The sequence below is a fragment of the Scyliorhinus canicula genome, chromosome 12, assembly GCF_902713615.1.
Source record: "Scyliorhinus canicula chromosome 12, sScyCan1.1, whole genome shotgun sequence".
In the NCBI taxonomy this organism is placed as follows: domain Eukaryota; kingdom Metazoa; phylum Chordata; class Chondrichthyes; order Carcharhiniformes; family Scyliorhinidae; genus Scyliorhinus; species Scyliorhinus canicula.
The window spans coordinates 144,765,171-144,783,906 of record NC_052157.1 but is presented as its reverse complement, the minus strand read 5'-3'; the positions used below and the strand labels follow the sequence as shown (position 1 = coordinate 144,783,906).

General features: G+C 50.3%; 1 protein-coding gene across 3 annotated transcripts in view; it reads left to right on the top strand.

Moving 5' to 3' along the window:
• nek8 (NIMA-related kinase 8) overlaps positions 1-18,736 on the top strand; it is a 93,416-nt gene that overhangs the window by 70,488 nt on the left and 4,192 nt on the right. For 2 of the 3 annotated variants that reach the window (XR_005462622.1, XM_038814351.1), the window contains one exon: positions 15,427-15,585. Coding sequence is in view for 2 of the 3 variants with exons in the window: in XM_038814351.1 (XP_038670279.1) it covers positions 15,427-15,585 (159 nt within the window). In the remaining variant the exon portion in view is untranslated. The remainder of the gene's footprint in view (positions 1-15,426; positions 15,586-18,736) is intronic. The other variant, XM_038814352.1, reaches the window with a different exon arrangement.

Here is an 18,736-nt window from a genome sequence, read left to right as displayed (position 1 = left end):
ATCCACAAAATATCTCTTTGCTCAGATAGATACCTAGGGCGAGATTCTCCGCACTCGCGGAAAATCGCGAAATTGGCCGTGAAAACGGCCGAGTTTTGCAACGGCCCGACACGACCCATTTCCCGAGGTATTCACGTCCAGGAAATGGGCTAGGAACGGGGCCACGCCAATCACGTGCGCGATGATGCCGGAACGCGGCGATGCTACGAGCACGCCCACGTGACGCCGCCTGATGCCGTAAAAAGGCGCGGGCGAGCACAGAAACTAGGCCAGGATGTCGGAGCTGAGGAGAGCAGCCCCGCTATTTGTGGAGGCTGACGTGGAGATGCTGCTCGATTCCATCGAGCAGAGATGGGGCATCGTCTGCCCGCGTAGAGGGCATCGCCACCCTGCCAGCACGGTGTGCCAGGCCTGCCGTGAGGTTGCTGCTGCCGTCAGTGCTGTGGGGCAGACCCCTCGTTCAGCTGACCAGTGTCGGAAGAAGATGCACGACCTCACCAGGGCTGCCAGGGTAAGTGCCAAGAGGGTGCCCCCGGGTCACAACCATCCCTCCCCCCCTTTACGTAATCACCCACCTCCCCCCCTGGCACGGGGGGTGGAGGGGGATTGGGGCAGAGTGAGTTGAGGGTGCTTCACAAAGCTGTCACAGACCCAGCGCTCTGGCCCCCGTGGAGAGATGCAATCGTCTTATTACAACTTGACCCCAAACTGTACCAGTATCTGAATGGACTGCTGATACCTGCCGTATTGTAATAATCTACCTATGCCCCCTCCCCCAACAGGACAAGACCACTCACAACACACGTGAGCGGAACAAGATGGGAGGGGGTTCGCCCATCCTGCGGCCCCTCACCACTTTTGAGCAGAGGGCCCTGGACCTTGTTGGCGGATCTGCTACTCGGGAGATCGCGCAATGTGAGGTTGGCGGAGCTGCAACAAGTGTGACAACCCTGTATGACAAAGACCCCCACTCCCCCATCCTCTGTCCCTTCACACACCCTGCCCACTGGGATACCTCCCCCATCCTCTGTCCCTTCACACACCCTGCCCACTGGGATACCTCCCCCATCCTCTGTCCCTTCACACACCCTGCCCACTGGGATACCTCTCCCATCCTCTGTCCCTTCACACCCTACCCACTGGGATACCTCCCCCATCCTCTGTCCCTTCACACACCCGGCCCACTTGGACACCTCCCCCATCCTCTGTCCCTTCACACCCGGCCCACTTGGACACCTCCCCCATTCTCTGTCCCTTCACACACCCTGCCCACTTGGACACCTCCCCCATCCTCTGTCCCATCACACACCCTGCCCACTGGGATACCTCCCCCATCCTCTGTCCCTTCACACACCCTGCCCACTGGAACACCTCCCCCATCCTCTGTCCCATCACACACCCTGCCCACTGGGACCGTCCAGCGCCCGGCCAAGCGTCTCTAAATAACCCTAGGACGTGATGCCGAACGACCAGGGCCGTCTGGTTCCAGACGGACACAGGCATCTGCCCCCACCTCACCCGGGGCCGCACGACAGAGGGTGCCTGATCAGCGGGGAGTCCCATCCTCCCCAACAGAATCTGTGGAGCAGGACGCCCAGAGGGCAGCGACACCGCTAGATAAAGAAATGGCCTGCGAAGGCCCTGCGGCCTCTCAGCGGGCCGATGACATCGAGGAGGCGTCCACCCAAGACGACCTCGAGATTGCGGCACAGCTTTCTCCCACACCATCCACCATCCCAGAGACACTCACCCCGGCTGGCCTATTTAGTGATGAGGCTCCTGGGTCACAGTCTGGGTCGCACATCACAGCTGAGCAGGTACAGCAGGTGGAGGTCGGAGCAGCCAAGGGCCCGGACTGGCGGAGGCCAGGCCAGTCCCAGCATGCAGCTGGCTCCCAGACGTTTTCAGAGTTCCTGGACTTTCTCAACCCACCCGCACAGCCGATGCATCAAGAAACCCAGGGACACAATGACGGGATGAGGGCTGTCTTCCAGACTCTGCAGATGCTGTTAGAGGAGTCGAACCGCGTCCAAGAGCAGGGAGTGGTGCCGCTCATGGCAGAAACCCAGGCCGACACCGCACGGGTGGCATCCGCGGTGGAGGCAATGGGTGAAACGGTTTTGGCCATGGGTCAGGTTATGAAAGACGTTGGGCTTCACGTGCAGGCGTTAGCCTCGGCCCTGGACAGGGTTGCCCTCTCACAGGCAGCAATGCGCCAGAGCCAAAACAACATTGCCGGCGCGCTAGCGGGCCTTGGCCGAGTCTCCGCAGTCATGCCCCAATCGCAGCACGCCATGGCACAGTCATAGCAGTCAATGGCACAGTCCAGCAGTCAGTCGCGGAGAGCATCAAACCGCCTGACACACGTGCTGGATGGCGTCGTGCACTCACAGGTTGAGGTCGCACAGTCCCTGGCGGGAATGTCTAACTCCCTGGACTCCGTCTCTGCAAACCTTCGGATCCTGGTGGATACCGTTGCAGGCCTCCAGGACTGGCAGTGCCAGGTGTCGGTCGCGCGACGGGGCACCTCCTGCTCGCACCTCTGTCCCAAAGTGAGGCCCGGGGGGCCACCGGGCTCCCTGAGGGAGGAGGAGGTTTCGGGGCCTGTCCCATTAACTCCATCACGGGACGTTCCCGGAGCGCTCGGACCTCCCCCATCCCTATCCCTGGTGCATGGGGTGGGCAGCAGGCAGAGCAGGGTGGCACAATGTCACCCGAGACGCCCGCAGAGCAGCCTGGCCCATCAAGGCCGGGTCGCCCCAGGAAACGCTTGCCGAAGGAGAAACTAGTCGAAGGGGGCGATTCGCAGCAGTCCTCCTCCACTCCTGCTGTATCATCTGGGGAATCACTTAGACGTAGTGGTAGGGCCCGTAAGGCAACAAAGTGAGACACTGAGTAAGTTGGCACGGGTGAAGGGCACAGTTTAGTTGTAGGGGCTAGGACACCTGTAAATGTTTGTTCACATTAAGTGCGCTGTTCCACCTTACTTGTAATACTGTGTGATTGTTCCACAGCCACAGGATTCGTGATGGTGACCGAGTGTCGCTGGGGTTGACGAGCGGTGAAACTTCGGTGCCGGGTGTGCAGTCCCTTCCCCCCCACCCCTTCCCACAGTTAGCCCACGCGGGCACGTGATAGAGTGTCCGTGACGATCTCAGCAGCCACCAAGGTGGATGGTTCAGCTATTGCCATGGGTCAGACTCTCTCTAACGATTCTGAGCTCACAGCTCATCGCAGATCGGGCTGTCATCATTCCACATGGCACTGATCACACCTGCTGACACAGCCATCGATGTTGTACCATACCGTCTGGAACCAGTGGTAAGGGTGATGTCGAAGTGGAGCAGTGTACACTGAGGGGGGGGGGGGGGGGGGGGGGGGGGGGGGGGTTGTGGTGGTGGCAGTTGTGTGTTGACCCTCTGCATGACTAGCGATGCAGGTGGTGGTTTGGTGTTCAGCGGGGACGTCACATGCGACGCGTGAACCGTGCTGCCACCAAGGCGTCGCGTGCCCGCCGTCTTCGCCGGGTCCGTCGTGCCGCCTCCTGGACATCACCAGCACCTGGGTCGTGTCTGCGTTCTGCGCCCGCCACTCCACCAGCCTCCTCCTCCTCCCTCTCTTCCTCCTCCTCCTCTGTGCTGGCACCACTGCCACTGGCTTCTCCCTCCGCCTCCTGCAGCAGGTCATCTCCCCTCTGCATCGCGATGTTGTGCAGCGCACAGCAGACCACAACAATGCGAGCGACCCTGTCGGGCTGGTACTGCAGGGCCCCTCCGGAGCGGTCCAGGCACCTGAATCTCATCTTCAGGAGGCCAAGGCAGCGCTCCACCACACCCCTGGTTGCTGCATGGGCCTCGTTGTATCGTGTTTCCGCATTGGTCTGAGGCCTCCGTATAGGCGTCATCAGCCAAGACCTCAGCGGATAACCCCTGTCGCCTAGCAACCAGCCCCTCAGCCGGGGGGGGGCGCCCCTCAAACATCGCAGGGATGTACGACTGCGCCAGTATGTAGGAGTCATGCACACTCTCTGGGAACCTTGCACAGACGTTCATGATCCTCATGTGGGGGTCGCATACCACCTGGATATTCATGGAGTATGTCCCCCTTCTGTTTGTGAACACCTCCCTGTCCCCTGCAGGCAGGCGCATGGGGACGTGAACACAATCGATTGCCCCCTGCACCATCGGTATCCCGGCCACGCTGGCAAATCCACGAGCTCGTGAGTCTTGAGTTGCTCGGTCCTCAGGAAAGGTGATGTAGCGATCGGCGATGGCATAGAGGGCGTCGGTCACATCCCGGATACACCTGTGGACCGATGACTGGGAGATCCCGGAGAGGTCCCCGCTCGGAGACTGGAAGGAGCCGGTCGCATAGAAGTTAAGAGCGACCGTCACCTTGATGGCAACCGGGATCGCGTGTCCTCCCCCCGTTCGAGGTGCGCCACGAGGTGACAGATATGTATCACCGTCTGCCTACTCAGCCGGAGTCTCCTCCTGCAGGTGATGTCCGTCATTGTTAGGAAAGAGATCCGGGCACGGTACACTATCGGCCTTGGTCGTCGCCTCTGGTGCCGTGGCTGCACCCTCACTCTCTCCTCCTCCCCCTCCTCCTCCTCCCCCCCATGCTGCTCGACGACTGGCAACTCCTCGGCCCTTCCCTCTGCTGCTGCAGCTGGCCCTGCATCCACTGCGGGTTGTGGCTGTGGATGCTGCTGCATCGCCAAATGCACTGCAGCGGCCCCAACCACTGCGCAGAACATAGCCGTTCTGTTCGCAGACATCGTGCTAACCTACAGAAGGGTGGTGGGGGCAGAGAAACGGGACATGTTAGACGGAGGTTAGTCGACACCTTGGCAGCCGCCTGCCACGGGATACCTGTGTGTCCCGGTGGCCTGGTCGTGCTGCTGACACGCGGGCAGCCTAACCCCTGGTCACTTTCTGCATCCAACAGGCAGTTAACTACGTCCTCTTCACCGGTGTGTCAGTGGCCTGTGGCCGTAAGCCACAGGGCAACCAGCGGCCGTGTCTTCGTGACCGGCACGCCATGGCATGGTGGCAGACACTTTGTAACCGGGGTTGGACGGGTCACTCGCTCACTCTCTCCCTACCCCCCCCCACTCCCACTCCCCCCCCCTCCGTCTCCCCCACTCCCCCCCCCACTCCCCCTCCGTCTCCCCCACTCCCCCCTCCGTCTCCCCCACTCCCCCTCCGTCTCCCCCACTCCCCCCTCCGTCTCCCCCACTCCCCCTCCGTCTCCCACACTCCCCCCTCCGTCTCCCCCACTCCCCCCTCCGTCTCCCCCACTACCCCCTCCGTCTCTCCCACTCCCCCCTCCATCTCCCCCACTACCCCCTCCGTCTCCCCCACTCCCCCCCCACTCCCACCTCCGTCTCCCCCACTCCCCCCTCCGTCTCCCCCCTCCGTCTCCCACACTCCCCCCTCCGTCTCCCCCACTCCCCCTCCGTCTCCCCCACTCCCCCCTCCGTCTCCCCCACTCCCCCCTCCGTCTCCCACACTCCCCCCTCCGTCTCCCCACTCCCCCCTCCGTCTCCCCCACTCCCCCCTCCGTCTCCCACTCTCCCCCCCCTTCTCCCCCACTCCCCCCTCTGTCTCCCACACTCCCCCCTCCGTCTCCCACACTCCCCCCTCCGTCTCCCCCACTCCCCCCTCCGTCTCCCACACTCCCCCCTCCGTCTCCCCCACTCGCCCCTCCGTCTCCCACACTCCCCCCTCCGTCTCCCCCACTCCCCCCTCCGTCTCTCCCACTCCCCCCTCCGTCTCCCCCACTCCCCCTCCGTCTCCCCCTCTCCCCCCTCCGTCTCCCCCACTCCCCCCTCCGTCTCCCCACTCCCCCCTCCGTCTCCCCCACTCCCCCCTCCATCTCCCCCACTCCCCCCTCCGTCTCCCCCACTCACCCCCGCTCTGGACCCCCCTCCCGTTCTCGGGGATGCCTTCCCCGTTGTGGCCAGACTCCAGCAGTGCGCTGAGCTGTGCGCTGAGCGGTGCGCTCACCTCCTCGAAGCTCTCGTCAGCCAGCACGACTGGTTGACGAACTTGAAAAGCAGGTGTGTTGGCCGGCGTGAAAACAGTGCGTGATGACGTTGGGACTTCGGCCCATCGGGGCAGGAGAATAGCGGGGGGCCAATAAGTAGCGATTCTGGTCTTGTCGGGGGCGCGTTCGAGGCCTTTGCCGGGAATGCCGACGTGTAGTTTGTGCGGGGTTCGGAGAATAGCGGGAGGGTGTCGGACCAGCGTCGCCGTGAAAATTTGCGCAGCCCTCTATTCTCCGAACCGGCGTGAGTGCGGAGAATCGCGCCCCATCCCTTCAATGACTGTCGGGTCTTAATTGATATTCTCTCAATCAGAGCCAGTGTTCTGATCTACAACAATTAAAATGTAAATGAGTACAGCTCCATGTTTACTTAGTATTAATTAATTTTATAGCCTCAAAAAATACCGGTACAGTTATACTTTAGCAGTAGAATGATGCCTCATATTTTACACAGTACAACATTCCTCTGATTTATCATCACCAGCGATACTGTAGATTGTTTGCCATTTTAGATGTCACACTTTGTTGAGGACGCAAAACAGTCTTTTTTACCCCCAAACTTTATAAACTTTTACAAAAAGGTACATCGTAAAATGCAGGCAAAGAAAAAGTTTGAAGAAAAAGGATGAAAAAAGAGACAGAGGAGAAAGGAAAAGAAGAGGACTAGACAGAAACTGGGGGCAGCACGGTGGCGCAGAGGGTTAGCCCTGCAGCCTCACGGCGCCGAGGTCCCAGGTTCGATCCCGGCTCTGGGTCACTGTCCCTGTGGAGTTTGCACATTCTCCCCGTGTTTGCGTGGGTTTCGCCCCCACAACCCAAAGATGTGCAGGGTAGGTGAATTGCCCCTTAATTGGAAAAAATGAATTGGGTACTCTTTAAAGAAAAAAAGAATTATACAAAAACTTGTAGAGGAAAAAGAAAGGTTGTTAAAAGAATGAATAATAGGTTGCCAGATTGAATCAAATATTTTAATTGATCCGTGGAAGGTATATTTAATCTTAAATTAAGAATTTTCATCAATTCCTCTACCCATTGCAAATGAAAGGGTGGAACCCGCAATCTTCCAATTGAATAAAATAATCGACCTGCAAACAATGAGGCAAAGGCCAGAGCACCTGACTGCTGATGATCTTGTTATTGATTACCCCAGAAATACTAATTTCATAGAATTTACAGTGCAGAAGGAGGCCATTCGGCCCATCGAGTCTGCACCGGCTCTTAGAAAGAGCACCCTACCCAAGGCCACACCTCCACCCGATCCCCAGAACCCAGTAACCCCACCCAACACTAAGGGAAATTTTGGACACTAGGGCAATTTAGCATGGTCAATCCACCTAACCTGCACATCTTTGGACTGTGGGAGGAAACCGGAGCACCCGGAGGAAACCCACGCACACACACGGGGAGAACGTGCAGACTCCGCACAGACAGTGAACCAAGCCAGGAATCGAACCTGGGACTCTGGAGCTGTGAAGCAATTACGTAACCACTATGCTACCGTGCTGCCCTAATATCAATAGATTTCCCACACATGTATGAAAAAGTTATGATCGCAGAGGACCAGAATATAGCCAGCCTTGATCATGACCAAAACATATGATGTTTGGTGTTGCAGGAGCCAAATGACATCTCGCACAGGCAGGATCCATTCTAGCAAGTGTAGCTCTAGGGAGATAGAGCTGATGAAGATCATTGAATTGAAGCAGAAAATGGAGGAGCTACAAGAGAGTGGGCAGTCGTGGACTTGATTTTCGAAAACAAAGTTCAGCAAATGGCTGAAGTGTCAGTAGGGGAGCATTTTGCAGAAAGGGGTTGTAACCATTGGATTCAATATTGTTATGGAAAAGGACAAAGATGGGCCTGAGATCAAAGTTCTAAAATGGGGGAAGGCCGATTTTAATATCAGATACGATTTGGCCAGAGTGGACCGGTGCAGACACTTTTAGGTAAATCTGTGACAGAACAATGGGACGCATTCAAAAAAGAAATAGGGGGAGTACAGGACCAACATGATCTAATCAAGAAAAAGGGTGGGACCAATCAATCCAGTGAACCCTGGATATCGAGGGATATACAGCATTGGATAAGAAGAAAAAGGGAGGCTTATGGCAAATGTCAAGGGCTCAAAACAACAGAAGGCCTAGAGGTGTATAGAATGTGCAAGAGGGAAATTAAAAAGGAAAATTAGGAGAGCAAAAAGGGGACATGAAAGGATATTGACAGGTAAAATCAAGGAAAATCCTAAGTTGTTTTACAAGTACATTAAGGGTAAAAGGATACCTAGGGAAAGAGCAGGGCCCATTAAGGACCCCAATAATTTGTGTGTGGAGGCAGAGGACATAGTGAGAGGTCTAAATGAATTCTTTGTTTCCGTGTTCGCTGTTCAGAGGGACAGTATAGGTATAGAAATCAGAGAGAAGGACTGTAATAAAATTAAAGAGATTAACGTAGCCAGAGAAGAGGTTCTGAGTGGTCTGGCAGGCTTAAAAGTAGACAATCTCCAGGGCCAGATGAAATGTATCCCACACTGCTGAATGAGGCAAGGGAGGAAATAGGGGCACTGGCAAAAAGTTTCAATTCCTCTCTAGCCACAGGAGAGATGCAGGGGGACTGGAGGCTAGCCAATGTGGTACCATTATTCAAAAAGGGAGAAAGGGATACATCAGGAAACTACAAGCCAGCCAGTCTAACCTCAAGTGGTGGAGAAACTATAGGAAGAAATTCTGAGAGACAGAATTAGTCTGCATTTTGAGAGGCAGGGATTAATTGAGAAGAGTCAGCATGGTTTTGGTGAGAGGAGGTCATGTCTGACCAACCTGATTGAATTTTTCGAGAAGGTAACTAGGTGTGTAGATGAGGGCAGTGTATTTGACGTAGAGTATTTGGACTTCACCAAGGCTTTTGATAAGGTCACATATGGGAGACTGATAGCGAAGGTATGAGCCCACGGGATGCAAGGAAATTTGGCAAATTGGATCCAAAACTGGCAGAGTGGCAGGAAGCAGAGGTGATGGTTGAGGAATGATTTTATGACTGCAAGCCTGTGTCCAGTGAGATACTGCGGGGATCAGTGTTGGGGATCTCGCTGATTGTGATTTCTATAAATTATTTAGATGTGAATGTAGGAGGGTTGATCAGTAAACTTGCGGATTAATGAAAATTGATGGGGTGGTAAATAATGAGGATGATGGCCTTGGATTACAAGAGGATAGAGATGGGCTGGTCAGATGGGCTTATCATTGGCATATATAATTCAATCTGTATAAGTGTGAGGTGATGCACTTGGGCAGGATAAACAAGGCAAGGGAATACATGATAACCAGCAGGAACCTGAGAAGCACCGAGGATCACAGGGATTTTGGTGTGCATGTACACCAGTTCCTTAAGGTTACAGAGGTTAAGAAGGCATATGGTATACTTGCTTTTTTTAGCCGAGGCATAGAGTTTAAGTGCAGGGAGGTTATGCTGGAATTGCATAAAAGATTGGTTAGGCCACAGCTAGAGTATTGTGTGCAGTTCTGGAATCCACATTATAGGAGGGATGTGATAGCATTGGAAAGGGTGCAGAGGTGATTTACCAGGATGTTGCCTGAGCTGGAGAGTTTTAGATATAAAGAGAGATTGAATAGAGTTGGATTATTTTCCTACGAGCTGAGGAGACTGAGGGGGGACATGATTGAGACGTATGAAATTATGAGGGGCTTCGATAGAGTAGACAGGAACAAACTTCTCCCCTTGGTGGAGGGGTCAGTGACAAGGCAGTTAGATTTAAGGTAAGGGGCAGGAGGTTTAGAGGGATGTGAGGAAACCCTTTTTGTACCTAGAGGGTGGTGGGAGTTTGGAACTTGCTGCCTGTAAGTGTGGTGGGGACAGAGACCCTCATGACATTTAAGAAGTATTTAGAGGTGCATTTGTGATCCCAGGGCATGCAAGTCTCTGGGCAAAGTGCTGGAATATGGGATTAGAATGATTCGGTGTTTTGTTTTAAATTTCCAATTTAGCGTGGCCAATCAACCTACCCTGCACATCTTTCAGTTCTTGGGGTGAGACCCACATAGCCACGTGGAGAATGTGCAAACTCCATACACAATGACCCGGGGCCGGGATCGAATTTGAGTCCTACGCACCGTGAAGCAGCAGTGCTAACCACTGCGCCACCGTGCCGTCTTCTATGTCTAATACACAGTGACAAAAAATACACTCTGAAAAGTATCGGCTGTCATTGACCGCCAGAAAATTCGGTATTTAAGTCGGAAAACTTAAAGAGAGAGCCAGTGACTTTAGTGTTTAAAGGCACAATAATGTGTCTGCTGGGAATCAGAAATATAAACAACAAATGTTGAAAATGCTCAGCGTGTCAGGCAGCATCTGTGACATAACAACATCCTAGTATCTCCGGTACTGTATCAGTCATCTAGAGATCTTTTTTTTTCTTTATAAATTTAGAGTACCCAATCCATTTTTTCCAATTAAGGGACAATTTAGCGTGGTCAATCCACCTAGCCTGCACGTCTTTGGGTTGTGGGGGCGAAACCCACGCAAACACGGGGAGAATGTGCAAACTCCACACGGACAGTGACCCAGAGCCGGGATCGAACCTGGGACCTCGGCGCCGTGAGGCAGCAGTGCTAACCACTACATCACCGTGCTGCCCCTGTCATCTAGAGATCATGAGGTTAAATTCCCACCATGTCAAGTTGTTGAAACTGAAATCAGTTTGTAAACGGGCATCAGTAAAATGAGCATGAAAGGAGCCAAACTCATAGAAGCACAGCTAGTTTCCTAATGTCCTTTCGGAAGGATTTACCTGGACAACTAAGGATGGACAATAAATATTGCTTTGTTCTGGTCCACCTACGTCCCAGAAGAAAGAACAATGTGGCTTGTGTTAGTTTCTCACCTACATCACAAATAGATGAGCCCTACCCAGTCGTAGCATTGTTTGATCAAACAGAATTAAATAATTCCGCTCTGCATCTGCCTATTTAGCACTTGGGCGATGATGCTAAAAAATAAATCGAACCAATCTAACCTGAACATGATTTAGGTATTGATTTCTAGAATGCAAAACAATCAAGAAAAAGTACAAGAAATTGCCATTCATAGCATGTCCCAAAGGCGTTTCAGTTGATGAAGTACTTTTAAGTGGTCACGGTTGTCATCTGGAAAATGTTCTTTGTGCACAGCAAGCTCCCAGAAACAGCAATGTGAGAGTTACTGTTTTGGGGATGTTGATTCAAGAATAAATGTTGGTAAGGACGCGGGTGACCTGCCCTGCACCTCTTCCAAATAATGCTGTGGGATCATTTACTTTCACCCGAGAGAACAAACGGGACCTTTGGGGTAAGGCTCATCCAAAAGATGGTACCTTCGAAGGTGCCGCACACTCTCAGTGTTGCGCTGAGTTTTTAAAATGCATTTACGGGATGTGGGCATCTCTTGCTGGACCAGTATTTATTGCCCGTCCCCAGTTCCCTTCAGAAGACGGTGGTGAGCTGCCTTCTTGAACCACTGGAGCCCACGAGGTGTAGGTATACCCACAGTGCTGTTAGGGAGGGAGTTCCAGGATTTTGGCCCAGTGACAGTGAAGGAACATTGATATATTTCCAAGTCAGGATGGTGAGTGACATGGGGGGGGAACCTCCAGTTGGTGATGTTCTCAGGTATCTGCTGCTCTTGTCCTTCTAGATCGATGTTTTTCAAACTTGTTTCTCAGGACCCACTTTTGCCAACCAGCTAGGCTTCGTGATCCAAGCCGGCCAGCCTTTGTGATCCTATCCGGGAGACCTGCGTGACCCACACTGCATTAATTTACCTTAAATGCAAGGGGAGTCTTAAATGCTTGGTCCTCACAAGAGGCGAGGGCAATGCGCCTATCAGGGGCAACTGCAGCCAGTTCCTTTGTGCCGTCTTCACCTTTGTAAGAACAGAAAATCTAACCTCGCACATGTTGGTCGTCGTGAAGGGCATTAGGAACAAAATGCTTGTTTTGCTCAGCGCTGGATACTCCTGGGAGATGCTACTCCAGAATTCTGAAAGCTACATGAGCTTTTTGCGTGTTTTTAATGTGCTGTCACAGGTCAGGTACAGAAGCCTCACGGTAGCATGGTGGTTAGCATCAATGCTTCACAGCTCCAGGGTCCCAGGTTCGATTCCCGGCTGGGTCACTGTCTGTGCGGAGTCTGCACGTCCTCCCCGTGTGCGCGTGGGTTTCCTCCGGGTGCTCCGGTTTCCTCCCACAGTCCAAAGATGTGCGGGTTAGGTGGATTGGCCAGGCTAAATTGCCCGTAGTGTAAGGTTAATGGGGGGATTGTTGGGTTACGGGTATACCGGTTACGTGGGTTAAGTAGGGTGATCATTGCTCGGCACAACATCGAGGGCCGAAGGGCCTGTTCTGTGCTGTACTGTTCTATGTTCTATGTTCTAAGCGTAATCTTTTCATTTACAGTCAGCTGTAAGTTAAAAACTGACTCTGGGGTTTCAACCTCAAAGGGAATTTTTCACCCACCACTTCTCTTTCAAAATCTGAAATTTCTCCTCTTATTTGCCTGTACTTCCCTGCATAGAATGCGCAGGGGCTTTGCATCCTTACTTACGTTGACACAATTGACAAAGCCATGCCTCAAGAAATCATCTGCATACTGCTTTGGCCTGTGTTAAGCTTCTTCTTTGTAGACTGTTAACCAGAGACCCTGGAGCTCTGTACAGAGCTAACACAAGCACTGCTCTGACCTGCACTGGACTCTCCTGAGCAGCTCTCTCCACCAGATTCAGATTTGAGGTCTTGGTCAGGAGGTACTTTGCCTGTCCCCGTCTCTGGCAGGGCTCTTTCTTGCAACCAAGCGACCCATCTTCACAGTCCACTTGCCTTGTTTGCGAGTAGCTAGAAAATGGAAGAAGCTCTCCTCTGTGATTTTGCACCAAAAGTTTGTACAGGGCGCTTGACATCAAGCGTGGCGTGTGACCTGCTCACTACTGCCATTTCTGGCTGGAAGACTGCACACAGCCTAATTTCCTTCTCAGCTGCCATTCTCAATAAAAATGCCAGCAGTGGCCACTGGGCGTTTCTCCCGCGATTGGGACCAGTACGGAACATTGCGACCGATCATTCCACGACCCTCCTGACACATGCCCGAGACCCACCCACAAGTTGTGACCCGCACTTTGAAAAGCACTGCTCCTAGATGGTAGTGGTCCTGGGTTTGGAAGATGCTGCCAATTTAGTTTTTTTAATTATAGCACGCCTACATTGGTGAGTTCCTGCAGTGCATCTTGTAGATGGTACACACTATTATTCATCGGCTGTGGTGGGATTGGGTGTTTGTGGAAGGGCTAGCTATTAAGCCGGCTACTTTGTCCGAGGTGGCGTTGAGCTTCTTGAGTGTTGTTGGAGATGCACTCATCCAGGCAAGTAGGAAGTATTCTAATACACTCCTGACTTGTGCCTTCTAGATGATGGACAGGCTTTGGCGGGGGTCAGGAGGTGAGTTCCTCCCTGCAGGATTTTTAGCCTTTGACCTGCTCTGTAGCCACAGTATTTATATGGCCAGTCCAGTTCCATTTCTGGTCAGTGGTAACCTCAGGATGTTAACTGGGGGGGATTCAGCGATGGCAATGCCATTGAATGTCAAGGGGCAATGGTTAGATCTTCTCTTGTTGGAAATGGTCATTGCTTGGCACTTGTGTGGCGTACATATTACTTGTCAGCCCATGCCTGGATATTGTCCAGGTCCTGCTGCATTTGGACATGAACTGTTTCAGCATTTTGTATTGAAGTCTGTGGAGTGGGACTAGAACCCACAAACTCCTGCCTCAATATGCAAGGGGCTATAATATGTTTTTATAAATTTAGAGTACCCAGTTATTTTTTTTCCAATTAAGGGGTAATTTAGCATGGCCAATCCATCTATCCTGCACATCTCTTTGGGTTGTGGGGGAGAGACTCACGCAGATATGGGGAGAACGTACAAGCTGCACACGACAGTGACCCGGGGCCGGGATCGAACCTGTGTCCTCAGCGCCTTGAGGCAGCAGCAAGCATGCTATCATTGAAACATGGTTAATTTATATACGTAAAGGGGTGCACATCTACACTGCAGCATTTTACCTTTTGATTAAATTGTGTACTGCCTGTATGTATTTTTTTTAAATGCTGTTGCTAGCAATGAGCAATGGTACAGAAGATTCATTAGTAATCTATCTAGATGTCACATTTCACTTATCAACCTTAATGACAGAAGCTGAACAATCCTAAAATGCTCAGTACCTCTCAGCTGCAGCTTGAAACAGATGAACACATCCTAGCTGTCAATATTCCTTGACCAAACAACAGGTAAATTGTCCCCCACCACCGTCTCCCCTTTCCCTGCCCCACTAGGGCCATCTGTTCCAGGTTGTCCTTTGACACACTGCTTACCTTTGTTCTCCTATTAACATTTTCTGATCTCTTAATGTGCCACTATCGGCACCGTTCATACTCATTATCACCACCATTTACATTCCCTTTGTCTTTATGTCCACAACACCTCTGTCAATCTCTCCCCAGCCTCTACCTTTTGTTGGCCCTCTATCCAGTCCTACAGCTTCAATCCCCACCCCGCTATGTTATAAATCGCTTCCTATTTCCAATTCTCTCCAGCTCTGACCAAGAGTCATCCAGACTCAAAACGTTAGCTCTGTTCGCTCTCCACAGTTGCTGTCAGACCTGCTCAGATTGTCCAGCATTTTCTGCTTTTGTTTCAGATTCTAGCATCCACAGTAATTTGCTTTCAACCATTTCATTTTATTTTTCCTGAGATGTGTTTTTGTTTGATTCTATTTCTCTGAAACACCTGTGATGTTTTTCTATATGAAAGGTACTATGTTGTGCACACTTTTATTTTAATGTCACCCCGAAACTCCCCAAGGGGCTGGTTTAGCTCACTGGGCTAAATCGCTGGCTTTTAAAGCAGACCAAGGCAGGCCAGCAGCACGGTTTGATTCCCGTACCAGCCTCCCCGGACAGGCGCCGGAATGTGGCGACTAGGGGCTTTTCACAGTAACTTCATTGCAGCCTACTCGTGACAATAAGCGATTTTCATTTTTCATTTCATAAACCATACTCCAACTAAGAACCCAGATCGGCCCCAAAGCTCGCTGCAAAGAGGTGTGCACTTTGTCACTTCCAATTTCCAATCTGGTATGCATTACCTTGATCCAAATGGTACCAACTTTTCTCTTCATATTCTTCTCCTCCCACTTGAACTAACCTGATGGGTGGTTGATTCTCGTAGCAAACATCTATCCTAACTCACTTTTCTGGGAGTACAGCACTGTGCTGTGCCATCAGTCTTTTGTTTAAGAATTCTAAACGAAAACTTTCTTTGTTCATTTCAGAAGCTGGAGAATGTTATACGTTTGGCAGTAACCAACATGGACAGCTAGGCACGAATACACGTCACAATAATCGATTGCCGTACTTGGTCTCTGACCTGCGTGGGGTAAAGGTTACCATGGTAGCTTGTGGTGATGCTTTCACAGTAGCGATTGGAGCAGGTATGTAGCAATTGAATCAATGGATGTATAATTAGCATTTTATAAAATCTCTACTGGATGCCAAATTGCAAATCCAATCATGTTGATCAGATTAGTGTTTAGTGCTATGAACAATGAAATCACTCCCTTCGACTAATCTGTTGTATTATTAGTGGAAACTGAGGGCTGAATTTTATGGCCCCCATTATGGTGGACACAGAGCTATGAAATGCGGCGAGCCGCTCAAACATCCATAGACTTTGGTGAGATCGGGATATTCTGCCGGCAGACGGGGCCCCAAATGGCAGCTTTTAAAAATCACACAAAGCTTGATAAATCTAGTCCCGTTAATATCTGAAAGTAGCCTTTGGATGATCGGAATCATTACAAAACCCAGTGCAGGAAATGAACTACTTTTGATCAACCTTCTGTTCTTAATATTACGATTGTGCCGAACATATTGATGCTTCTATTTGCAGAAATGCAGTACATTTATATAATTAAAACCTGCTCTGTTCTATTGCTTCACACATTAGTTAAAAGTAGAGTAATCAAACAGTTTCTGCCTAAGGTGCTGAAATTTGCTCTAATACCTTATTCTTGGGACTAATTTTTATTATTTCACGTACAGGAAAGATGTTTTTTTTAATTGTTTGTTTACATAGCTATGGAGAGAGGTTATGAATAACCTATTGTCGCTAATTATTTCCAGACTGCTTATTACTACTGAATGAAGCACACAGGGAAGCAAAGAGTGTCAAGAGCAGAGATTTTTTTTAGCAATAAAAAAACATAGCATCCTAATGGTCAAATGAATAAATATATGTGTGGAGTCTGCACGTCCTCCCCCTGTGTGCGTGGGTTTCCTCCGGGTGCTCCGGTTTCCTCCCACAGTCCAAAGATGTGCGGGTTAGGTGGATTGGCCATGCTAAATTGCCCGTATTGTCCTAATTAAAGTAAGGTTAAGGGGGGGGGTTGTTGGGTTACGGGTATAGGGTGGATACGTGAGTTTGAGTAGGGTGATCATGGCTCGGCACAACATTGAGGGCCGAAGGGCCTGTTCTGTGCTGTACTGTTCTATGTTCTATACTGGAGGATCTTGTATCGAATGTTGCAGACCAGAAAAGCTCCAGGACCTCCTTTATTGTCTTGTTTTGGACTAGATTTTCTCAGTTGGGATTACAACAGGATCACTACAGCTGGTTGTGGGGTCCCTGTTGCTGATCAAGACCCAGTGGTTGCTACATCAAAGCCTTTTGCTGTCCGGGCTGAGATTCTCCCCTTTTGCAAAGAGATGTCTCTGACCACAAAAAAACTTCTAACCTCGGGATTGTTTGCAGTTTTGGCCAACTCCCTGGTGTGAATCTGCTGGGAGAAGAGGAATGAGGCAGAGATTAGCTTGACCAGGCCTTGAAGGCTAAACGCAGGGCTCATTGCATTTATCTTACACCAATTCTCTGGCTGCGCGTCTGCCCGAAGGGGATCGGAGGTTGGGCTGCAGTAGGCTTGGCATGCTGCCTGGTAAATGAGGGAAAACCTTTAATTTTAATAAAACTGCACATCAATTAGTTGTTCTAAAATGTGTAGGGGCTTTTGTTTTATAAATTAATGGTCCTTTCACCATTCATAAAATGTTGGATTCCAGGTATTGTCTGCATGGGTTGCACCCCACAACTCAAAGATGTGCAGGGTAGGTGGATTGGCTACGCTAAATTGCCCCATTATTGAACAATAATTAATTGTGTACTCTGAATTTATTTTTATTAAATGAATTCCGAGTAAGAAGTGCATTGTTATGGCACAAATGAAGATTAATATGTTGGAGGATGTATTTTTATCATTTTCATGACATTGCAATACAGACAACCATATATGGGTGGATCTAATAGCTTTTCCTGAGTTACCACTAGTAGGAGCTCTCGTGGAGAGGAATGTGGAATGGCAGCTTAAGAAACCTCTGTCTCAAGCTCAGGTAGAGCAATATAAATTGCTAAAGGTATCCAACAACAATCAGTGCTGCTCCTCAGTGAGTTGTAAAACCTTTTGGGAGCTGGTGAAATGATTATAAATCAGGTGAAAAATCTAGCCCTTGTCGTGCATGATCAGAATTGAAGACTCAAATGTTTGGATGAGGTTTGGATGAGGGTTGCTGCAAATGTCTGTGGAAATGGAGCCAGACACAAGTCATTGACTTCAGAAGAGAAAGGCTAAGGGGAATAAATTGGAGTGGAAGAAAGAAATCAGTAGATTTCCATTCCGCAAGGTATGCAATTTATATTCCTGTGTCAATATAAATTGCTAATGGTATCCAAGAGCAATCAATGCTGCTCTCAAGTGAGTGAAAAACCTTACTTTTAGATTTGTTTTTGGAAGTAATGACCAAAATGAATCCATGCCAGGAACAATGTATTTGAAGCTGAGTATGACACAGAAGTTGATTGAAGTTAGGAACAAATTGTCTTTCCCTGTCAATACTATTTTTGGGGAACTTGCATTAAAAAATTACAACAGCAAAACATGGCATTTTGCCTAACCAGTGTGTGTCAGGTTTATCCTTGACTTATCTTTTTTAGTGTGGCCAATCCACCTACCCTGCACATCTTTTCGGGTTGTGGGGGTGAGACCCACACAGACATGGGGAGAATGTACAAACTCCACACGGACAGTGACCCAGGGCCAGAATCGAACCCGAGTCCTCAGCACTGTGAGACAGCAGTGCTAACCACTACACCACCATGCCACCCGACTTGAACAGTTATCTTAATAACACGTTTTCTTTCTTCCCATATCCCTCACCTCCCCTTTCATTCAACCATCTAACTAACCTACTGTTAAATGTTGATAAGATTAACACTACCTTCTTCTGTCACTGACAGCGCATTCCACAGCCTCTCAGCCCTGGTATGAAAAATTTAATTCCTCTTACTCTCTCTTTGAAATTTCTTGTATTTGACCTTCTCTCTGTCCTTGCTTGGAGAACTTCTACCTATTTTGCCCCGTGTTTTCATAATTTTAACCATCTCTATCAAATCACCCTGTAATTTAATCTACCCTTCCAAAAATAACCTCACCATTTCTTGTTTTTATCTTTTTTTAAATTTAGATTACCCAATTATTTTTTCCAATTAAGGGGCAATTTAGCGTGGCCAATACACCTACTCTGCACATTTTT